The 22860-nt window shown below is 39.8% G+C and overlaps 1 protein-coding gene across 2 annotated transcripts; it reads right to left on the bottom strand.

Moving 5' to 3' along the window:
- Positions 1 to 1490: 1490 nt before the first annotated feature.
- On the bottom strand, positions 1491 to 22651 carry LOC128459721 (adhesion G protein-coupled receptor F4). 2 transcript variants are annotated; one of them, XM_053444539.1, is made up of 18 exons: positions 22494 to 22651; positions 20382 to 20442; positions 20071 to 20083; positions 18370 to 18513; positions 17266 to 17418; positions 17004 to 17065; positions 16846 to 16907; positions 16594 to 16712; positions 15124 to 15348; positions 12802 to 13035; positions 12503 to 12640; positions 12166 to 12356; positions 11474 to 11653; positions 8017 to 9330; positions 6794 to 6835; positions 6590 to 6616; positions 6434 to 6504; positions 1491 to 3622 (listed from the first exon to the last, which is right to left on the bottom strand). In XM_053444539.1, the coding sequence occupies exons 2-17, from the start codon at positions 20433 to 20435 to the stop codon at positions 6442 to 6444; spliced, it is 3021 nt and encodes a 1006-aa protein (XP_053300514.1). In that variant the 5' UTR covers positions 20436 to 20442; positions 22494 to 22651; the 3' UTR covers positions 1491 to 3622; positions 6434 to 6441. The 2 variants fall into 2 exon arrangements, with proteins under 2 accessions (XP_053300514.1, XP_053300515.1); XM_053444540.1 differs by lacking the exon at positions 20071 to 20083.
- Positions 22652 to 22860: the final 209 nt, after the last annotated feature.

The following is a 22860-nucleotide window of genomic DNA, read 5'->3' as shown; positions in this document are numbered from 1 at the left end:
ATACAATTCCAAGCATTCAAAACAAGCTGGTATTCCAGTTGTTTGCACTGAGGTGTCAATAACCGTAGTCCTTTCTAGGTAGATAGTCAACCTCTTTACCACGGCACCCAAGAAAAGATCTGACAGGCTTCAGGCCAATTTATGCTTCTCCGTTTTGACGGACACGGACAGATAGGAGCACCTTCTTTGCTGTGGAACGCCCTCTCCGGGCCTCTCCGGGGCTCCACAGTTTTTCGTGCAGCTCTGATTTTTCTAACTACACGTCGGCATGGCGGAGAGCCCACGGATAGCCCTTGGCTGTGATTGGTCCCCTAATGCCAGCATTTCGGGACGACATCATTTCCGGACCTCAAACTTCCTGTTCCATTCCCTAAATCATAATAAACCTAAATCACAACTACGACTCTATGATAAATGTGACAAGTGTGTTAAGCCAGCTGGTTAGAGCACTTAAGGCATGTGTGTACAGTCACATACGGTTATAACTTTCATAACGGGGCTAGCAGGCTAGCCGCCATGCTAACTGCGGTGGGAACAGCGCAAAAACCCGCTGACTTTAATCCCACGGCTGTCATGACACTGTTTCTCAAACACCGTCAGGTTAGAAGCAAACACTTGGTAGTAGTTAGTATCGGGTGTCCGTGCTGACTGTGTGTGGAAGCTGGGGGGGGAGACAGCTGCCTCCGTGTAGCTTCAAGCTGTTGCAGCTGTTGAATTAGCAACGCAGTTTGGAAACAAGACCGGGGTACCGCTGCGCTAAGACACGATAACATAAGAATTATGTGGATACGTGGTGGACATTATGACCCGCTGGGTGTCACTTTATTTCAGCAAAAACTGTCGCGTCATCAACAGCATTTTTCTGTTAGTTGCCATCGCTGTTGCTGTATGAGGAGCCGGGGGGACGTAAATAAACCAGCGTGGACTTCTTCTATATACCTCATGAGGTAGGCTTGTCTAAGCTCGACTTCCGTTGCGCCAACTACGGTTCTGGCAGTGAATTGTTTTCAGAACAAAAAGGCTCGTAGAACTATAAATCAAAAAGTGTCCGTCCGCTCCGTCCATCCGTCCGGAACGGACTCCGAGAAGCATATATCGGCCTTTAAACTGTCCTACATCAGCAGAATCTTCCCTCTAGGAATTTACCCTATTAGAGTTTCACTGTAACTTATTAAAGCTGATGCCAGAATACATGCCTGGCTTCTAACTGCCTTCATCCTAATGTCTACCCTACTTCCACTGGAATAGTATTATACTGAGGGGCCCTCTGAGTAAAATAATATTTCCAGCCACGCCCATTCACGGCAGCTCTCCTCTCATGATCAGTGCACTTGATAGGTGCTTGGAAAGTAATTAGTGGCTTTGTAAGCCCCAAGAATCTGTTGTAATATTTAACTAGAGTAACATTTAGAATCAGTAAGTTGTTCTCAAACATACAACATCCAATTTTACTTTCAATCTGAAAGCATAAATCTAATGTCCACAACTGCTAAATTAAATCTGAATTTATTATTTATTACTTACAATTAGCAAAAGTACATTTTTAATGAAAAGAGTAATAAGTAAAAATAATAAAAAGTGTAACAATTAAGAGTAATAATGGAGTAATAAGTAACAACTCATAAAAGAAGTAAAAGACTAAATGTAATAAAATGAGAAGGAAAAAAAACAGAGTAATAAGAGAGTAAAAGGTAAAGATTGACACAAGAGGTAAAACATACAAATTAATAAAAAAAGATAATTTGATTATGTATATATATATATATATATATATATATATATATATATATATATATATATATATGGGAGAGCGGGGTAATGTGGGTCATTTTTTACATTTGCTCCCCTCTAGGCGAGCTAAAATTATATATCAGTAAAATGTACACATTTTCCATTAATTCAGGATGTTTTCTAGCAATGGAAATGATCAGATTGTCTTCAGGACAAAGGGCAGTGAAAATATGATTGTTTTAAAAAAAGTTGTCTTGTGTCCCACTTTACCCCGGCTATTGTGAGAAATAATTAAAATTGATGTGATCAGACATTCTCTTCACATATATCAATATTATTATTAAAAGGTGATCTTTGCAACTTTGTTATTCAGGAAGTTTGTATCAAACAAGTAGCCCTTCGTACTACTCTGTACCTGTGAAGTAGCTCCCAGTTTCAAAAAGGTTGGTGACCCCTGCCATAGACTAACGGTTCCCAAACTGGAAAAAAGTCTTTCAGGGAGTACGCGGTGGTGTGCACGGAGCCCCGGGGGGCTGGAATCCCACCCCAACCAGCGCACGCCAGCCCTCACCTTTCACTTTCAATGCGTGCGTCAGACTCCTAGGTCCGTGTTCCAAGACGGGTCGGACCCTTCATTATGTTGGTTTCAGCCCCCCCACCGTGAGCGACGCGATGTCGTCCCGGGCGGCGGGGCGTGGCTCCGGTGGATGAAAAACAATATGCTATGATTTTACTGGTCTGGTCCACTTGAGATGAAAGTGGGCAGTATGTCGCCCCATAACCAAAATGAGTTTGACACCCCTGATCTAACCTATGAAATAAATCAAGTGAGCAAGTTTTTTATTGTCAAACTGTTCCATGAAACTCATTAATAAAAATCAACATACTCTTGCTAGCCTGGTGACACAGCTTAGTGCATCAGGACTAAAGCAAATACAAACGTGGGACGTGCATTCATGTGAAACCTGAAGTTCTTAGAAAAAATTTGTTGTATATAATTTTTTTAATGATTAAAACAGATGTGTGTGACTGCTGCTTTTCAGGTGTGCCACAACCCAGGCCACCTACAACACTGGAAAAAGATGTGAGGAAGTGAACACACACAGTGGAATTCTGGGAGCTCTGATTGGGGGTGCAGCCGGGACGGTAGTTCTGACAATAGCCATCGTCACCGTCATCAGGAGAGTTCAGTGAAACACTCTGTGGAGGACGAACTCGTCCACTGCATCATTCAGCAGTAAAATCACACTAAATGTAAACTCAATATTAGGGGAAAATATGCCAATTTATCTTGGGCCTTTCTTTGATACGTCCCCATGTTTAAAATACAATTTTTATTGAGACAGATCTAAAGGCTTTCAAAATATAGACCCTGCATCAGCACTTCTATGTCCTGAGTGTGGTTTATTTGTATGATAAAAGTAATCAAGTGTTTTCTGCTACATTATTTCTGTTGTGAATAACCCAAGACTGGAAATAACTATTTAAATCACACCTAGTCTAAACAAAACCCTTTCTTTTCCTTGTCTTTATTCCTCTATTTGCATAACCACTATATGTATCTCAAAACTAGTAAAACATACTATTTTTGAGATACATATAGTGGTTATGCAAATATATAATAAAGGCTATGTTATTCATGTCAGATCATTTAATTCTACAGACTTTCCTTTTGAATAAAATTGTCTTTTTGTCAATTTTTTTGTATGTGTATACAACATTTAAAAACACCAGATATATCATACACCTTACTTTATAATTAAACCTGTTTTTAGGGGAAACATCTACACCTTTATACGTGTTTAGGAACTATAATATACCACAAATTAAACTCTAAGTAATTTTCTCTTCATGTACTGTACATGTGAGTTGCTGTTTCTCTTGGCACCACCTGAAACACAGAAATTACATTTATTCTCAAATGATGTATTGAATATTTTTGGCTTAAAAGTGTCACAAAACAGATTTATTGCTGTTTACACTGACAGACTCAGTTCACGTAACTTAGCAAAGCCTTATTGGTGGATTGGTTTCTATGGTCATTAGAGCGCCATTTGTCACCGCATTGTGTGCGGCAAACATCACAACATTCTCATCACAACAGCATAAAACAGAAGCCAGATGGAATACACAAAACTGCTGGAAAACTGGCTGTGGAGTTGAGGGGGTTGGGAGAGCACTTTCCCCTACCACAGTGGCACCCAGCATGGGGCTCCACGCAGCAAGAGACGCGTACCTGCAGTTGGAGTCTGCGCTAAATCAGATAGCGGTGGAGATTGTTGCATCTTAAGTTGAGTTTGGTGAGGTTATGTTTGCACTGTGCACACATTACAGCAACGCGCTGCAAAAAGAGAAAAGCGCTGCAAATACCGGAACGAGCTGCAAATAGAGAAACGCGCAGCAAATACCGTAACGCGTTGCAAAAAGCCAAACGCGCAGCAAGAAGCCAAACGCGCAGCAAGAAGCCAAACGCGCAGCAAGAAGAGGCCACAACACAACGGAAGTGTTTCCAGGGGACAGCTAAAAGTGATGGACACTGCTGCCACAAAAACGTCCAATACACCATAGAAATTCGGTTCCACACAGGGTTCGGCCACCCACGGCTCTTCGGCCCCTCTGCAGTGGCTGTACAGTACAATGTTGTGCATATGTTTAGCGAACGCTGAACTTAACGAATCAGTTTTCATATTATTAACGTGAACGTAACGATGAACGTGAGTGAACGTCACGTACATCGTTACGATGTGTGTGTGTGTGTGTGTGTGTACGTGTGTCCCCCGGCGCTCCGACCCCGCCCACTCACTCGGAGAGAGCCACAGTGAGCTCTGATCACGGAAGATGTTCGATCTAGAGACATGCCGTCTTCTCCTGTTAAACTGAATAAACAGCGCTAACAAGCAAGCCCCTGTTTGTGAGGCAATATATTGTCCACAGTGTGCAGGGGTACGAAACCTTTACTATCAAAAGAGCGAGTGGGCGGGGTCGGAGCCCCGGGACCCGGGACCTATATACAGTCTATGCCCGGGACCGGAGCACTCGCTACACACACACACACACACACACACACACACACACACACACACACACACACACACACACACACACACACACACACTCGCCCGCTCCTGGTATTTCATGATGGCCTGATACGGTGATGATTTAAAAAATGTACGTGACGTTCACTCACGTTCATCGTTACGTTCACGTTAATAATATGAAAACTGATTCGTTAAGTTCAGCGTTCGCTAAACATATGCACAACATTGTACTGTACAGCCACTGCAGAGGGGCCGAAGAGCCGTGGGTGGCCGAACCCTGTGTGGAACCGAATTTCTATGGTGTATTGGACGTTTTTGTGGCAGCAGTGTCCATCACTTTTAGCTGTCCCATGGAAACACTTCCGTTGTGTTGTGACCTCTTCTTGCTGCGCGTTTGGCTTCTTGCTGCGCGTTTGGCTTTTTGCAACGCGTTACGGTATTTGCTGCGCGTTTCTCTATTTGCAGCTCGTTCCGGTATTTGCAGCGCTTTTCTCTTTTTGCAGCGCGTTGCTGTAATGTGTTGTGTTGTGTTGTGAAATTGATGAAGATGTTTTTTTACTTTGCTGGTGTTTTGTCAACTTGCATGTGTTTTCTTAAGTTGCCGTTCGTTGAGCTTTCAGGGCCACCGTAAAGTTGAGTTAGATTCACCACAGAGCCAAGAATGTAAGTTCTAACTTCATTAGAGTTTAAAGTCTCTGCCGCAACTAGAAAAAACTGGGGAGAAGATAAGTGCAACTCCCAAAGTGCACTGCAGCAGCTGTTGTTTTTAAGGACAATGGCAGAAAAACTGAAAATAAAATCTAGGTAAATGTAGTTGCAAATTGTTGGGCATCAAGGGAATTGAAGTGTTTAGACGCATCAGCATGACACACAAAGTTGAAATAATCAAAACTGGTGACCATAACATCCCTTTAGGATAGACGTATTTGGAGTCCCATATGTTTATATATAAAGTAACATTAAAGATATTAAAAGAAAATTTGGAAGTCGGAATACTGTAGGGCTCCCTCCCAAATCCCACCTCGATTGTATGGATTACCATCAAATTTTGTACAGACGTATAACCTAATGATTATAACCTAAAACAAATATCAATACACAATATATATCTCGATATTGTGAAATTGTCTCTATATCCCTGTACAAATAATTCCCTAAATGCACCTCGTCGGAAGATATCTGTGGACATTTAGGCTTAAAACACGATGTAAATGTCCTTGTTTCGAGTCAAATATGAATGTAGTGGTTTCTGATCATTAAGCAGCTGTGGAAAATAGAATAAACTCTGTGTTTTCAATGTTTGTTTCAACTGTTCTTCAACAAAGTCACTGACTGGCTGCTTCACTTGAACACACCTTGCATTTGATATATTGATATATATCGCCCTCCCCTAATTTGAATGGTTTTGTGATTCCTTAAACTTTCAATCTCATGCCATTATCAGGTCAGAATTCCAACTGTCCAGTGCTTCATGAACAAATACCTAGAAAATACAGACAGAAACAATTTGCAGCTCAATGCTAACTCTATAAACTAGGATTATAAACATTGTAAAAAATATACCCACGGACAGCATAGTAATTGCGATGTTATGTTTACATCTCTGAAGATTGAGCGCATGCATCAACACATAAGGAGAAAATTAATGACAACATAAGACTGACCTTTGCCTTCATCTTTCTTTTGTGTTTGAGGCTGAGGTTGAGTTCTTCATGGTGTCATATTTTCCTTTATCCTGAAAGTAGAAGCAAACCGAGAAATGATGCACATGTCTGTCATGTTGTGGTGTAATTATGAAAAGAACATCTTGGCAAACCTACCATGCACTTTAACAGTTCTTGACGCACCTGTTAATAATAAAACAAATAAAAAATCGTTTTAATAACTGGAAGGATTATTGGGTTCTATAATGCATTTTGTGTCGGTCCCACAGGCAGTGTTGTAGTTTTTGCATATTATAATAGCACAATGAACATATTGCAAAAGATGGAGCAGGAACAGCAAAAGTAAAATGACAACAATACCTTTGGCTCTGCAAAAACCCCTGTTAACATCACGAAAAGGCCCTGTAGGAGAAGAAATATGTCAAAGTTACTTCACTTTTCACATTTCATTGTAAGTAATGCATTTCTTCTCAAAGGGCAAGACGAATTACAGCAGGAGGTTGTTTGACGTTTGTAAATGTGCCTTATGCAATGGTGGAACAAATAATAATGAAAAAAACTACTGATAAACATTTGAAAATGCCCTTTTGAAAATCATAACAATCTCTTTTAAGTTCATTCCAAACTCGCATTGCCATACACATGAACTGTGCACTGGTGTAAACAGGAAGTAGGTTACCCTGCAGCTGTCAGTTTTAGAAAAAAAAGAGCAGCAATGGTAAAAAGTAGGAGCAGTGATTTCTTGGCTTGGACCTTCATCAAGGTGACAATGTCTCTGACACTAAAGGTTAGCAATGTTTGTCATTCGTCATCCACGTTGTATTCACCAATCAAGGTCAAAGCTGATTGTTTTATTTTGGGAGAGCAACGTTTCCCAAAGTTACTGTTTTCTGGGCTCAAAAACTCTGCACTACTGGTGTAGTGTGGACATCAGGTTGTAAAACTAAGACACAGTACTGTGAATGTAGCCTCAGCATACCTCTCCGTTATATATGTATGTTAACTAAACAGCACCTTCCTAGAGTCTTTATGTTAACAGTAAGCTATTCAAACTTTGAGCAGTGTTTGTGTTTGCAGAGAGGTACAATACCAACAAAGGATGCAGTGATCAAATATCTCCTGTCTTTTCTTACCTGCATTTTAACCACAGTGCATCTCAAACTCTTATTAAGTTCGCCAGAAATTCTTGTTTGTTATGTTTTATATTTAGTCTTCAATAAAAATTGCCTCAAGCTGAAATTAGGGGCAGTATAAAGGCATCTGGAAACTCCACTTCTTTCTAATGCTAAAACTCCTAATCCATTTTCTGACCCAACTCACTCAAATTAGACTATTAGACTCATCACAACTCCATCTGGAGCCACAAAAATCAATCCCTGGTTACTTTTTCATAAAAATGCTCTACTCTGTTCCATGGTCTGGAATACATACCAGTAAAAATTTGGGAAAAGAGAGCACTGATGCCAGATTGAGCATCGGAGACAATACTCTGAGCTGTAGAACAGGCATTAAGCAAGAAAAGGAGGATCAAAGCACTGCTAATATCAACATTATGTTTGGTGTGTATGCCCTTTTCAAAATACCTGGAAGGAATTGAGGATGGTGAAACTGTACTGAAGAAAAGGGTATGCCTTGTGGTCCTTGAATATTAGCAGAAGGAAGCCAATACCCCATGTTACTCCGAAAACTGGTGTGAGAAAGATCACCACTTTAATGATGCTCTTAAATGTCTCCTTCTCATCCGACTTGCTGCCATCAGGGGCGGAGGACTTCACCAGAGTAAAAATGACGACCGCCATGGAAAAAAGATTTGTGAAAATAACAGTTCCCACAGGGAGTAGGAAAGAATACAATGAGCCATCCAAGGTTCCATCAAAAACTAGCCAGCATGTGTCCTTTTCATAGTATTCCTTCTCATTGTATCTGCAATACACATAGCTGATTCCCACAATGAGAACTGGGCACCCGTAGCCTACGATACTGGATAGGAACATGAAGACTCTTTTCCTTAGCGGGTTGAAGACAAAGATGAGCCGGTGGATGAGCATGACGCTCATGCACAGCATCCAGCTGAACATGGCCAAATAAAATAGGTGTTTGCATAAGGTCAAAATTAAGCACCAGTGAGCACTGAGATTCTCAGGTGACATAGATGCCAAAAAACTGCAGTCAGCGAGCAAGAGGAACACGCCGATGTTCACCAGTGCTGTGTGACGGAAATATGAGAGATCAGTCTTGACCACAACAGACCACACGAGAGCCTCAATGATGAGGAGGATCACCAGAGAGCAGATGGACACTGCCAGGCCAACATAGGTAATGGTATCTAGGTCGAGGTTAGGTGTATCGGACTTGGACATGAGGACAGCGAATGAAGTCAGGTGGTTGCACTTGCAGAGTGTGTGATTACCATCAGTGTGATTACTATCACGTTCAACTCTGCAACCTGTGTCTGACCAGTCCTTTATATTGGTGTCCCAGAAGACACAGTGTAGTTTTTGTGTGTCGTTCAGCTTCTTGATGGGGAAGTCCATTGTAATCTCGGTAGAAGAACTGCCGTTCTTTGTGACTATTAGTAAAAGGTTATACGGAGCTGTTGATGTTGGTTTAAAACTGTTATTTAATTTATCCATCAGATTTCTCACACCAACAGTTTTGAACTGAACGCCAGTCTCGGTGAGTTTAACTGTGACATTAAACACCAGGGAATTACAGTCCCCTTTTGAGACTTTGAGGTCCAAGTTTGGTTTGGAGATTTTCAAAGTGTTTTTCACTTGGATGTTCTTCACCAGATTCTCCACACCGTAAAGGTATTGTGATGACATGTCATATTTTATAGATGAGTTCACCCCGGTCCAGTTGTTGGCCAATAAATTGCTCGCTGCTTCAAGAAAATCCTGAAAAAGATTCATTAAAGAAAATAAGTGAACAGGCACGTTTCAAACAGACAATGAATACATAAACATTATGTACAGTTTTGGAAGACTGTGAGTTTGTGAGCTATTTCAAACACAGTCTTTGAGCATTAAATGACATATTTATAAAAAAATTAATCTGGCAGACATTTTTTACAAGGCTCTCATAACATTTTGTGGACTTTTCATGGAGATGGTCTACATATATTGGGCACAAACACACTTATTAGAGTAGAAATTTGGTCATGTAATAACAGATGGTTGTGTAAATGGCTTAACCTCTGTGTCTGTTCAAAGATGTATTTTGACATATGATTGGTTCGAGACGAATATGAATGCCGGGGACAGTTAGATGACACCACACGAGCAGTATGGAAGCATGTTATGTTTTTTCTGTTGTTTTATTGAGTCTAAAGAAGCAAGCACAATTGACTTAAATTGCATTGGATTCGGCTGAAATGCTCTTTACCCCTTAGAGATTAAATTCTCTCAAACATTTAACTCGACCCTCCAACAGAATAGTGGTGAGTAGTTACGGTTTGAATTCTAATTTTTCCGTGAACTATCCCTCTCAGACATTTTTCTGCATTTAGGAGATTATTGACAACTTACTACAACTTAAGTGTCTAGTTTAAGATAGTGTTTGTGTGAATCGTTCCCAAAGTGGTCTCTTGACTTTCCAAAAAAGCAGTCAGTAATGTTTCATGAAATGTTTTAAATAATGTGGACCTCGGCCACTAAAAGTAAAACTAAAAACACTGTTTTTCTCAGCCTTCACATGAACACAGGCATCTGTAGCATCTTCGAAATATTTACAATTGAACTTGAATGCTTGAACCCCATATGACCACTTGTTATCCAACCATTCATCCATCTATAATGCTTATCCTTTGAGGCTTGTGCGGGGCACTGGAGCCAATTCCAGCTGGTTGAGAGGTGGGCACATCCTGGACAAGTCACCATTCCATCACAGGGCCAGAATACAGAGAGAGAGAGAGAGAGAGATAATCCCCCTGATTGATACTTGAGACCCCCTGAAAGCCTCAACAGCCAAATTCTAGGAGAGTCTCTGTACCAACATTTTTTGTTACTTCTAGTTGTCATAAAAATGTATTTAAAAAATTACGTCTAGTATTTTGTGTTTCAGCTACTTTCATTTTGCATCGGCGGCATCTGATATCATTGAGGGAGGGTTTTTTTCTCTCCACAATCGCCAAAGTGCTTCCTCATTGTGGAAACTGTTGGGTTTCTCTGTAATTATTAAGGTCTCAACCTACTATGTAAAGTGCCTTGAGACAATTTTTATTATGATTTACCACAATACATATAAAATGGAATTGAGTTGAATGGATCGATAATTAAATAAATGTGATCGTCTAAGAGCAAGAGAGACGAGCACACACACACACAAACACACAAACACGCAGCAGACAGGAGAGAAGTTCTTCCCGCAGATTATGACACAACAAGGTGTTTTAAATTCATTGTGGCAGAAGTGAGTGAGCGATTAGAAAAGAGCGGAGGGAGAAGAGTCTCTTTTTGACCAGCGGAGCCTCCTGGACTGTAAAGGCTATAACCAGAATTTTCGCCACACAAACCTTCAAATTCATATCGAGAGTGTCAAAATAATCAAAATATAAAAATCACTATTGACTTTATTATTTATCTCTTAATTAATTTATTTATCTATCTATGTATGTTATTTATTTAATTTTTTGGGGATGGGGGGTAATCCGGGAGGTGCATAAAATATGCATAACACTGGAGCGCTGTGTATTGAACACTGAAGACAACCACCCCTATTGACAATTAAGAGTCTCCAAACCTAACTAGAATACCTGGAGAAAACACATGCAGGGTTGGCCTCAGCCATGCTGGGACTGGAACCAGGAACGTTCTTTCACCACTGTGCCACCCCCATTTGTTAACACATGAATTTTGAAATGAGGTTTAAAACAACTATCCCTATGACAACTGAGTCACTCTGTCTGCTGAGGAAGGCAAAACTATGTAAGTGAAAGTTTTGGAAAAAACATCAACCCCAGTTCTTTGTGTTGGGAATGTTATGCAGCTTAATACTCTACATCAATTACAGTAAAAGTAGTAATGACCACCAGGGACTTACATCAAAGACTTCTTCCTTCAAGGTGATGTTTTCTGATCCAGTGGCCATTATATTTATTATGCTGATAGAAGCATTGATTCCAGCATAGTCGTTACTGGATTTAGATGTAGTGGTATTCTTAAGTGATTCAAAGATCCACATGGCTGCTTCCTGTGTAGCCCCTATGCCCGTCTTGAAGACCTAGAAACAAAAAACTCAAAGTAAAGGTCTACAAAAGAACACAAACAACTAATAATATTCCATAATTTCTGAGTGTTTTTTTTGTAATTCAAATTTTTTAGCTAGACGTTGAGATTGGTGGCTGATGGAAGAATCTGCTTTTTCGCCTAGCTTTTATATATTCATAGCCTTCCATGTAAAGATGCAATACAAGGTGCTACCAATACACTCAAAATACAGGAATGTATATAAATGTATATAAAGGAGGTGACCTGATAAACTGATCAGGGAATTGATAGGTCCTCTTGTGTGTATTCTGAGCAGTGATTGGTGTAACTTCTTTAGACCATGATAGAGAATGACTTTGGACATTTCATTCAGGGCCGTTTATGCACAAAAGTCACAATTACTGCTAAAAAAAAACATCAATAAGGTTCAAATATTACCATATACATAATTCATTTTGACAAAACGTCAGGATCTTACTTTTCTGAGTCCAGGGAGTGCTACACAAGCTATAATGCAACACTTACCTCTGCTGCAGTTAGAATTTTCTTCAACTCTTTGCTGATGCAGGTGGAGAACTCTGTCTGCCACTCGCCATCTTTACCACAAGTACGAGACTTGTAACCAGTCTTGCCGTTTTCACACGTATGATTAATCACTGTAGCTCCATTTGGGGTTTTGGGCCATATCCCATCACCAGTGCAACATTTTCCTATCTCTACAAAAAATGCAGCACACCATTAGATGGTTAAAGAAAAGAAATATAAAACACTTACACATAATACTTTAACCTTATAAATAAATTACACAAAGACAGTTAGAAATTCGATCAGGTGAAATCCAATAAAGGTTTAATAATCGTACCTCTAATTACTAGGATATCCACGCTTTCATTTTTCGTCTGTTTTTTTTGGTTTTTAAAACTGACTTCCCATTTTGTTGGAGTTCTTTCCTCGCATGAGAACTCAGACCTGACAGAATAGACCAGGATATCTCCAGGAGCTGCAACGAAAAACAGATGCTAGTTTCAGGGCTCCAGGGCTTTTGGTTCTAGATTTTGCATGCATTTAAGTGCATGTAAGTGAATTTAAATCTGTGTTAATATCATCATGAATTCTGGAGCTGCAGCTCACAGAAGGAAATATTTTGTAGGTTTGTCTTACCTGGTTCGGATCCTCTACTTAGCTCTGCTCCAGGGAATTGCCACGATATGTCGTAGCTCTCCGTGCTACTTTGGATGGTGGCAGTCACAGTCACTTCTAAGTTAATGCTGCCTGAACAGTCTGCTACAAGTGGATCAATTTTCATGGTGATCTCTTCAGGCAGGAGTGACACTTTAAGCTTTGCCTTGGCTGTGTGTGTGACTGACCCAAAAGTGAGTCGACACTCATATGTACCTGCGGAAAAAATGTCGGTAAATTACCTTCTACAGCTGAAAACAGAAAGATGACTTGGATCACCAACGTGTCTGACATGCTTTTGCTCAAACCAAAATTGGAATCACTTTTTGCACAAGTATGTGCCAGCACTTTTCTCACAGTTTTTCGCTGATGAAACGTCATAATGTACAAATGTATTAGTGACGGGCACACAAACACAGAAACCCCCAATTCAGAAAATCTGCAGTGTTAACCCTAACCCTAACTCCAGAGACATCTTAAGGCTACTCAGTTATCTATATAAACTTAGTAAAGGGTGTAAAATACTGGATCTTTTACACAAAGTTTCAACCAGATAGTTGGCAGTTTGGTCCCAACAAGAAGTGCCCTTGGGCAAAATACTGAACAAAATGCCTCCGACAGATGTGTGGCAGTGTGGGATTGATGTCATCATTAGGGTGGATGGCAAAACCATACTGTGAAGCACTTTGAGTGCAAGAGTAGAAATGCACTATATACTTTAAATACAGACCATTAACCATAGACAGAAAGAGGGTCACTTGTTTAATTATCATATAAATAGTTTGTCAACACACACAGGACCAAGTAGTCCTTTGATAACAATCACACGTGATTCTAATCACAACACATAGTACAATGATGTGTAGCAGTAAATAATTAAAAGATGGCAAACGACAAAGGGATGTTACAAATTAAGGTAAAGCATAGAAGGCGATTTGATTTCCTGAAAACTAGTTTTGAAAAGTCGTCAGATTACGAGTGTGCTGTGCAGTCTCCCCCCGAGAGTGTGGGATTACAGGTTGGTTTTAGAAAACACGTTTGATGCACAAATCTGGGATTCATCAACATGTTCTGACCTAAATTTGTTCGTGCTCTGGGAACAAATGTAGAACTTCCTCAGACCATGCATACCTGCTCTCTTCATGACAAATGGATGTCCTTATATGGAGAAATAGAGGCGTGGCGGTATACAAATTGCAGAGAGCGGACACACGCCTGCACATTTAGAATTATTCTGATTCACAAACATACGCATGGTGGTGAGAGCAAAATTGGCTGGTGCGCACGTGTCATGAATCCGGCGTGATTTTGCGCACGCACGTGTTTTGTGCGGAGAATGAGAACATTTCTGCGCACATGTTAGTAAATGAGGTTTTCTGGAGACTCTTTGTGTAGCTGAATAATGAAAAATGCAGTAGGAGAAAAATATCTTGACTGATCCAAGAGCAGGAGACATTAATGTTTCGCTCAATCTCATTTATTCAAATGAAAAGAGTAAGGTTTTCAAATGATGTAAAAATGAATCTATCAATCAATCAGATTTTATTTGAAAAGCCCAAAGTCATGAATCACAACTTGCCTCATAAGGCTTGACAAGGTGTGATATCCTCTGCCATTAACCCACACATAGCAAAATTGTTTTGACCCACATCAAACATTGTCAGCTGGCCCACATAGTGCAAGGAATGATGGCACTTGGGCGTTGAACTCCTGTTTGCAGGATCTGGGCCACAAGTAAGCCATCGCAATACTGCACATCAACCAAAGGTGCCATAGGTGGCCTGCATTTTTTTTGTGGTATTGTGGCCATAATTAACATTTACCATACGGTTCACTTTGGGCTAGCATCCAGATTAGATCCTGCCTACAGCCAAAAAGGCCAATAAAGGCCCACATTTGTTTTGGGATAGTCCGCCCACAATCATTTTTTCCCGGCCACAAAAAGGCCAGAAATGCTGCCTGAAGTAGCCCACATCCATATTCCATCTGGGCCTCAACCAGATAGAGGAAAAATGACCAAAATACCCTTCAAACAGAGAGGGGAAATGCAGAACACTCAGGGAGAACCGCTTATGTGTCCATTTGAGCACTGGGCACTCTCTGTGGATTAATTGTGTATCAGGGAAGCTTTCCAGATATATTGCTTGTCTTTGTCTCAATAAAGTACAATGCCATTGTTCACACAGACATTGCACCAATCACATTACAATACCCACATTGTCACTCAGAACGTAAACTTCACATTCACTGGAAAACACTCATGTCAGGCATTTTATCGCTGTAGAAGAAAATGTTTGTGCTTGCCTGACCCGGTGCCAGTCACTTCCTTGAGTTTAACTGCAATACAGGAACTGTTTTTCGAATCGCAGTCTTTTAGAGTCACCACACTACCATCCGTGAGCTCCAAATGCTTGTGTTCCCTGATCAACTTCCAGCCAGTGCTGTTTGCTTCCTCCTCAAATGTGCATTCCAGTGTTGGGCTGCACTTGTAGCACACGCTTTCCTCTGGAGCTGTGATGTCGACCATTCCTAGTTGAAGAAGGCAACATGGATACAAAGCAATAAAGTGGATGTCAGATATGCACTCCAGAGAACGTCTGCATAATGAACTCCAGACTTTCTTCAGAGTTTGCCTTTCACACATGACCAACGCAGCAGGAGATTCTCTGCTCAGAAGGGTTCAAAGCAATGCTCAGGTCAGGGGTGGTGCAGCAGACAGAATGAGGAGATAATGTATAAATAACGTTGGCTATCATCACCAAAAGCTCTTCCTCTGTATCTTCTACGTGTATGACACCACTATTTCAAACTGACTTAATTGTATCCTTTGTTTTTCTTCATATTTGCGTCAGTCTCATCAACTCGCTCACAGGGAATCCTGAGGAGGATCTCCTGCTGTGTTCTCAAATAGGCTCATTGAGAAATTATCCAGAGTTTTCTTCAGGGTTCTGGGAGGACAAACTCATGTCTGAAAGCAGCTTATTTCCACTGGTTTGTGTGAACCGTCATTCATCTATCTGTCCCAGTATTTCGTCCACAGCAACATACCTTGACCCCTCCTGTCTAAATCACCCTTACATACTCACATGCCCCAGGGGATGATTGGAAGCTTTGACCTTTTTTTTTGCTCCCATGGTATAAACATTAACAAATTTGTATGAAATCTATCTTTTAATTGACAATGCAATGGTGATTAAACAACCCAGTCATTCTTCCATCATAAGGTGAGGGATTAGGGAGGAATCCAATACTGACCTCCTACAGATTTACAGTAACCAGGTGACAACAGTGCATGTAAATGTTAGATTACCTTTGTAACCTGCTTTTCTGAGTTATACAAGTTATTAAGTGCACATATATGTCCTAATGCCCAGGCCACAGTGGATGCTGGAGCGGGGCGTGTGTAATGTCTTGCCTTTTAGTTTGGCACGGCCGATGCTGGGCTTCATACCAAAGATTCCTGGCATTTAGTTACTTTATTCTAGGCTACTTTTATTACAAGGAAAATAAAATAGCCATGAAAGACACTTAAGGTAGCAGCCCTGCAGAAGGCACGCATCAGAAACGGTCCTTGTGTGAACAACAGACATGCATGTGATACAGCAGATCAATGATGCAATCGTCATACACTGACCACACACATATTGTGACCCACACTACATATATATATTTAATATTTTCTCAGAGTGCAAAATATAGATAGTAGTCTATAGGGAACTTGCAATACATCTTCTACAACATTGTGATCTAAATGAATGACTCTTTTTCACTGACCTACAGTGTCGACCCGAACCTTAGCTGAGAGATTGGCCATCAGATCCTCCAGCAATTGATTAAGTACAGAGGTCTTTAGTTTGATGCAGACGACTGCCTTGAAGTCAGCAGTTCCGCCGCTTTGGAAAGAATAAATAAATATATCGGTTGATGACATAGCAAAGTGTACATTTGGGTAAGGACATGGAAGTTGTTTTGTGTTATTTTGTCTCAAAAGCCTGTCAAAAATATTTTCCAAGCAAGGTACATTACCTGCTACCAGTTACGTTCAGGGACTCATAGCCATTCAATCGAGATCTGAATGCACTCTTCAGCTTTGAAAAGAAAGAGTGTTAAATCATATATATCTGACTTTTGTTTTTTAGAGACAAACAACCTCTGGTATTATAAGTCACAAGAGCAAAATGTACCTTTGTAGTTTTGTCAGCATCCCAGGATCCAGACGTCAGTGTAACAGTTCCATAGATTGAAACTGTAGATTGATAATATTATCATTAGTTTTACTTTTGCTCTTTACAGTATATATATTATTAAATATATACAAATACTATTGTTGTTTTCATGATCTTTGCTCTATTATGCCCCAGAGATCTTTTCAAAATACTATAAATTATTAAGAGAAAATACTAGTAAAAATACTACAAATATCGGGTCAAATATCATCACTGGTACCTTGGACTTTGGCAACGCAGAGTGGTTCGATGTGGGCCACGTTTTGTGTGCAAGTTGTTTCGGTGCAGCATGAGGAATTGTAGCACACTTCGTTGCTCCAACTGTACCCGACAGAGCAATTGCAACTGGTTGTGTCTCCAATCAGAAAGCATTCTAGAAAGTGAAGCCCAATCGTCAGATTCCTAAAACTCAGTTTGAAATCTTAATTTTTTTTTGTAACATTAAATGCAATGACCAAAATATTAATAAATCAAGTTTGAATCTGAATGAAAAATCCCAAGTTACTGTGACTGTAGGTGTTGTTGGATTTAATAAATGATAATTAGCCGATGAAGAAAATAGGTATACAGATTTTATCCTCATTATGTCGATTGAGTGACATTACGATTCTGAATTATTCTTTTAAATATTATAATTTGATATAAAACCAGCTTTTTTAAAGAATAAGTGTCCTTTGTCTAAACAAACTGATTTAGGTAATAAATTGAACAATTAATTATATTGTAATGGCAAAAATGCAATTTCCAATAGATTGTAGTCAGAGACTGGGGTTTGCATCCTAAGTCCAATCTGTGGTTAGATTTGACAAAAATAACTCTCTGGTTAAGGTAAAAATCATCTGATGACTTAACTTTATCTGTATTTAACCAAGAGAACAATATTTCTCTAAACCTAACCAAGTGCTGTGTGTGTGTAGATTTGTCTAAAGTGTTGTACAGTGTTGTAGCGGCTATCCTGCCGTATCTGTAACATTTTGGTGACATTACATTTCTTCTGAGATGTTCATGCAGTTAGATAAATTGCAAATAATTGAAATTTTGAGGAGACAGGATTTTTTGGGGAGAATTTTAGGAATGTGCAAGCTTTTACTGGTTTGTCAAAAATAAAGTGTTAATTTGCCAGTGTTAGGTTTAGTGATGCTATACATAAAAAAGTCTTAATAACTCAAATATATTTCATGAAACAGCCACCAGTTTGTATGCATGTGAAATAAATCAAATACAATTTTCATCTTCGCAGTGCATCATGCTTCCCAACTCCCTCTCGTTCCCCTGTCGCAGTGTGAAATAACCACAGAAAGAAGAAAGTGTTCCTGCAAGATACCTGAAACCAGTTCGATTTCTGAAATCGTCACGTTGAAAGAACCGCTTTCCAGCTGGATTGATACTGACGTGTTCAAAAGTGACAAGATAGTCTGGGTCTCCATCGTGATGTTATTTTCCACTTCCAGCTCAGCAATGCCACAGTCTAAAAAACAATATTTTTGTCTGTTATCTTTTTTGATTTATAGCCAGCAGTTGAGCTTCTGATACATAAGAGAGTGTAACCCTATACTCTTCATGTATTAACATACATACAGTGTGTGATTTTGGAATTGGCCTCACCTGCTGGGAGTAAGCTGGCCGAAGTAAGACATCTCCCTCTCCCTCCCCCTCCTGATAAGAGTTTTTTGGTTTTTGTTCTGTTTTGTATGTTTTTAGTTTAGCTATGGTTACAGATTGTTTATGTTAAAGGTTCAGTGTGTAAGATTGAGGTAAAAGGGATTTATTGGCAGAAATAAAATGTGAAAAAATCCTAGTCATGTTGTCACATGGTGTTTTCTTTGCTTTAGAATTGGCCCTCTATATTTCAGATACTTTATATTTATATCAGGAACAGGTCCTCTCTATGGTTGCCACCATGTTTTTTACAGTAGCTCAAACTTGACTAACTAAATACCTTTGAGTTTTTATGACAACTGAAGGCTAACACAGGTACTCTTTTATGTTTCGAGGGGAAGGGTGAGGTGAGGGGTATTCAGCTGCAACATGCAACTTCACCACTAGATGTCCATACATTCTACTCACCCAACCTTAAACTCACATCTGCAGTTACACATCAACCAACACCCACCCCCCACTGCTGATTACTGATCAAACCTACTATGCTTTGCTTAACTTTGATTTGATTTCAATAAATCATTTTTTATTTAAAGGGTTGCTGTGTGGACCTCCCTCCTTTTTAGTCAGCTTTAAAGTTTCAGAGTATGTAGAATTTAGTGACATCTATTGAAGAAGTTGCATGTTGCAGCTGAATACTCCTCATCTCACTCGCCCCTTCCAAGCATGACACAGAACATGGGGAAGCCTTCAGTTGACATAAATACTCAAAAAGGTGTTTAGTTTGTCCACTTTGGACTACTGTAAAAAACATGGCGGCCTCCAAGAATACGCGCCCCTGATTAAACATAAAGGGCCTATTCTAAAGAAGAGAAAACAACAATTTGTACAATTTAGATGAAACACACTAGTGAAAACATCAATACGATTATTTTAGATTCAAATTCTGTCAATAGATCCCTTTCACCGCTTTGTTGTGCATGTGTGAAAGGCAGACTACTGGTAAACTTCTGTAGCCAAATGTCTGAAAACAGCTTTAAAAAATGTTGTGCATGAGGGTGACTTTCATGTGCATGCACTTTTATACCTGCTACTGCCTTAGACTGAAATTAGCTCTGTGGGAAATGCTGCAAATTGTCACATGTATTGTAATATAATTATTAAGTGATTCTTTTATATAAAAATGACTGACGGGACAGGGGCACCTCAGGGACCAATCAGATCTCAGCTGAGGCTAATCCCCCCTTGGCCCCGCCCAAGGAGCTGCCCCTGAGTTTTCTATAACAGTTCTACTGTAATGTATCTAAAGTTCTACACAATTTGGCCTATTTATATAATGGTGAACTCAGCCCCTTAATTCTTGTCCAATTTACGGAGGTTTCTGAAAAATCGCATTTAATGTTTGAAAATGTTGCCATCGACTCACCTAATGCGTTGACCTGCAATGACAAGAACAGGTAAACAACCGATTTATACTTTCTATCAGGATTCAGACTTATGTCAAATTAAAATATATACATGTTTATATACCTGCAGAGGAAAAATGGCTAAATACAAAGATCTATTTTGTCTTTTTAATATTTAGTCAATTAATGTTATTATATATGCAAGACTTAATAGATTGAGCAAAATGTAATAAGAGTATTTAGATAGAATTACAGTGGGTACATTCAAAACATGCACTTAGTTGTATTTCTTGTCTTAAAGTATTTAACCCAGACTGAGAAACATATTTACCTGATAGTAGATGTACGCAGCTCCGATCAGAATCAGACTCACTCTGGAAAACATTGTTACTCTGGGGGGAAAACATATCAGATGAGAATGACAATGAATTGCCTCATAAATACACAAACACGAACACTCTTGATTATTTTGTTCCGTGTGTTTTGATCATGTGTTCATGATTAAAGATGATGCATTTAATGCGGCTATAAATAGGCCCTGTTGTGTTTTTTTTAAGGTGTGGGGAATTGGGGGTGTGTGAGGCCAGTTGGGATGTAGAAGGGGGTGCGCAGCCTAAAAAGTTTGGGAACTGCTGCTCTAGGGCAAACGTGTGGTGCGCTTTTGTATGGCTCTGTTCACCAGCATCGCCACTTCCAGTAGTTGACATTTAGGCTAAAAACACGGTGTAAATGACGCAGTTTTGAGGCGAATATGAATGTTTGGGCTTGTGGACATGATCCTCACACATTACATCTGTACACCATTGTGAGAATAGAGCATAGAAAAGAGAATAGAACACATACTCTTTTCTCTACAAGCAATACCCAAGGTCAGGTTATGGATAAAGGGACAACCAAGAGTACATTGTCGTATCTATGCTCAAGGACTTGTATGATTTCAAATCAAATATGGCTTAAATATTGTAATGATAAACATTGCAATAAAATAAATACTAATACTAAGGCTTGTTGTCAAATACTTAAGTGGTATAGATTTGTTGTTTACTGTCTCGTCACCCTCCGATCTATATTTGTTTTATTATATATATTTTTTATGCTCTTATATGCGCCTTTTTGTGTTTCCTTAAAAACTACGTAGAGCTCATATGCTGTAATAAGATTTATTATTTGCATTGCTTTGCATTTGAGCTATGGACACAAACGAGGAGCTGGTGGTTTTCACTGCTTACTGTTCACTCCTGCCCACATATGGTTCAGGGCCTAATGATGTGGTGCAGTCCATGCCCACCTCATTTTCATGGAGTTATTTTAGCAACTGTAAGGTTGTGGTTATTGAACAAAGGACAACTTTTCCATTCAAGTGACTGCAACAGGAGTCATAGGTCTGTTACTTTTTGCCCCTATTTGAAATTCACACATTGATTCAAACGTTTGAGGAAAAACAAACCTGTAGGAATGCAAAATATAGACTAGAAGCTCATCAGACCATCTGAAGTGATCCAGTGGAGGCGATCACAGTCAGCTCGACCGATTTCCTGCCCTCCTGTCCTATCAGTGAAGTCAGTCAGTAATGTTATGTTGTTTTGCAACGAAAATGGAGGATGCTAAATAAGGATAACTGTCCTGAGCAGGCAATCACACCAAAGTATCTGAATAGAGGTGTCTTGAAGTGTTGTTGTTGTGTTCTACACTGTGCATGGTAGAGTAATGAACAATTGTGAGGCTGGTTGTTGACCATGCAAATGCCTTACTTTTCAATGGCAACAAATCTGCAGGCTCACCTGTTAACTTTCCACCCAAGCAAGACAGCGGAGGAGGAACCACAGACGAGCGTTTAAACCCCGTCTGGTGATTGAATATACACTTGGCTTTTTGTGTGTACACAGATACATACAGGGTCATCCCATATTCCTTAAAATGATGGGGAAATATCACACGTAATAATTTACTATTTTAAGCTTTTACTTTTATTTTTAGATCTTATTTACTCAATTTACTGTATTTCATTTAATTACACATTACCTCAGTTTTCCATTTCCAAGACCGATAGATTTTCACAGCCCTAGAAAAACTTTCTTCAGAACCAGCTCTCCATTTAAAATGAATCACTAAATTATTTACTCTAAATCAGCAAAGACAGTCACTAAGTCTCTTCTCCCATAAAGGTTACCTCAATCTTATCACTGAAACTGTTTAGTTCTCTGTTGTTTGGCCGCTGGAACAAAGCTAGTATGCTAAATTTTTCGCTTTGTCAGGAAGAGGATTTCGGTTTTGACTTGACCACAAGGGTGAGGGTTTTATATGTAGAAACTAGAATGACCCATAGACCCGGCATGGCCCGACAGTCCCCTTAAATTCAGTCAAGTTCCACCGAATTGCATACACTCAGTTCCATAACTGCGCCTGATTCCAAAGATAAAACACAGAGATGAAAAGCTCTTACCTTGGCTTTACACAGAAGATGAACACATCTTTGCTGAAATTAACAAACAAAAATCCAACTGTGCTTCATGGCAAACAGGCGCACACCAATATTAGAGTGAAGGTAAGTGGGCACATAGATCAGAGGGGCTGGGTTAGACTGGACAGTGTGTGAGCATGTGTGCCTGTTTTGGGGTGGGGCTATGTTTTGGGAAAAAATGATTTCCAAGCTTTGTGGTCAAAGACCATTTGCATTGATGGCATGTCTCCACATAAGCCGGAGCAGTCAGCATATAAACAGAGCCTCTTAATTTCCATGGATATATGTATAATCAAATCGAGTGCTCTGCTTCAGGCGGTCAGACAGTAGATGCCTGTCGCATCAGTGC

This window comes from Pleuronectes platessa, chromosome 17, assembly GCF_947347685.1.
Source record: "Pleuronectes platessa chromosome 17, fPlePla1.1, whole genome shotgun sequence".
NCBI lineage: Eukaryota > Metazoa > Chordata > Actinopteri > Pleuronectiformes > Pleuronectidae > Pleuronectes > Pleuronectes platessa.
Note: the sequence above shows the minus strand (reverse complement) of the source record. Positions and strands in the feature narration are given on the sequence as shown.

What these genes read in the sequence shown, in the direction of transcription:
- LOC128459721 (XM_053444539.1), bottom strand. Translation starts at nt 20,435, where the DNA reads ATGTTTTCCAGAGTGAGTCTGATTCTGATCGGAGCTGCGTACATCTAC. An exon ending in GGATATCCTAGTAATTAGAG is followed by an intron (nt 12,357 to 12,502) that starts GTACGATTATTA and finishes CATTTTTTGTAG; the next exon opens with AGATAGGAAAATGTTGCACT. An exon ending in GGGTTTTTGCAGAGCCAAAG is followed by an intron (nt 6,617 to 6,793) that starts GTATTGTTGTCA and finishes TATTATTAACAG; the next exon opens with GTGCGTCAAGAACTGTTAAA.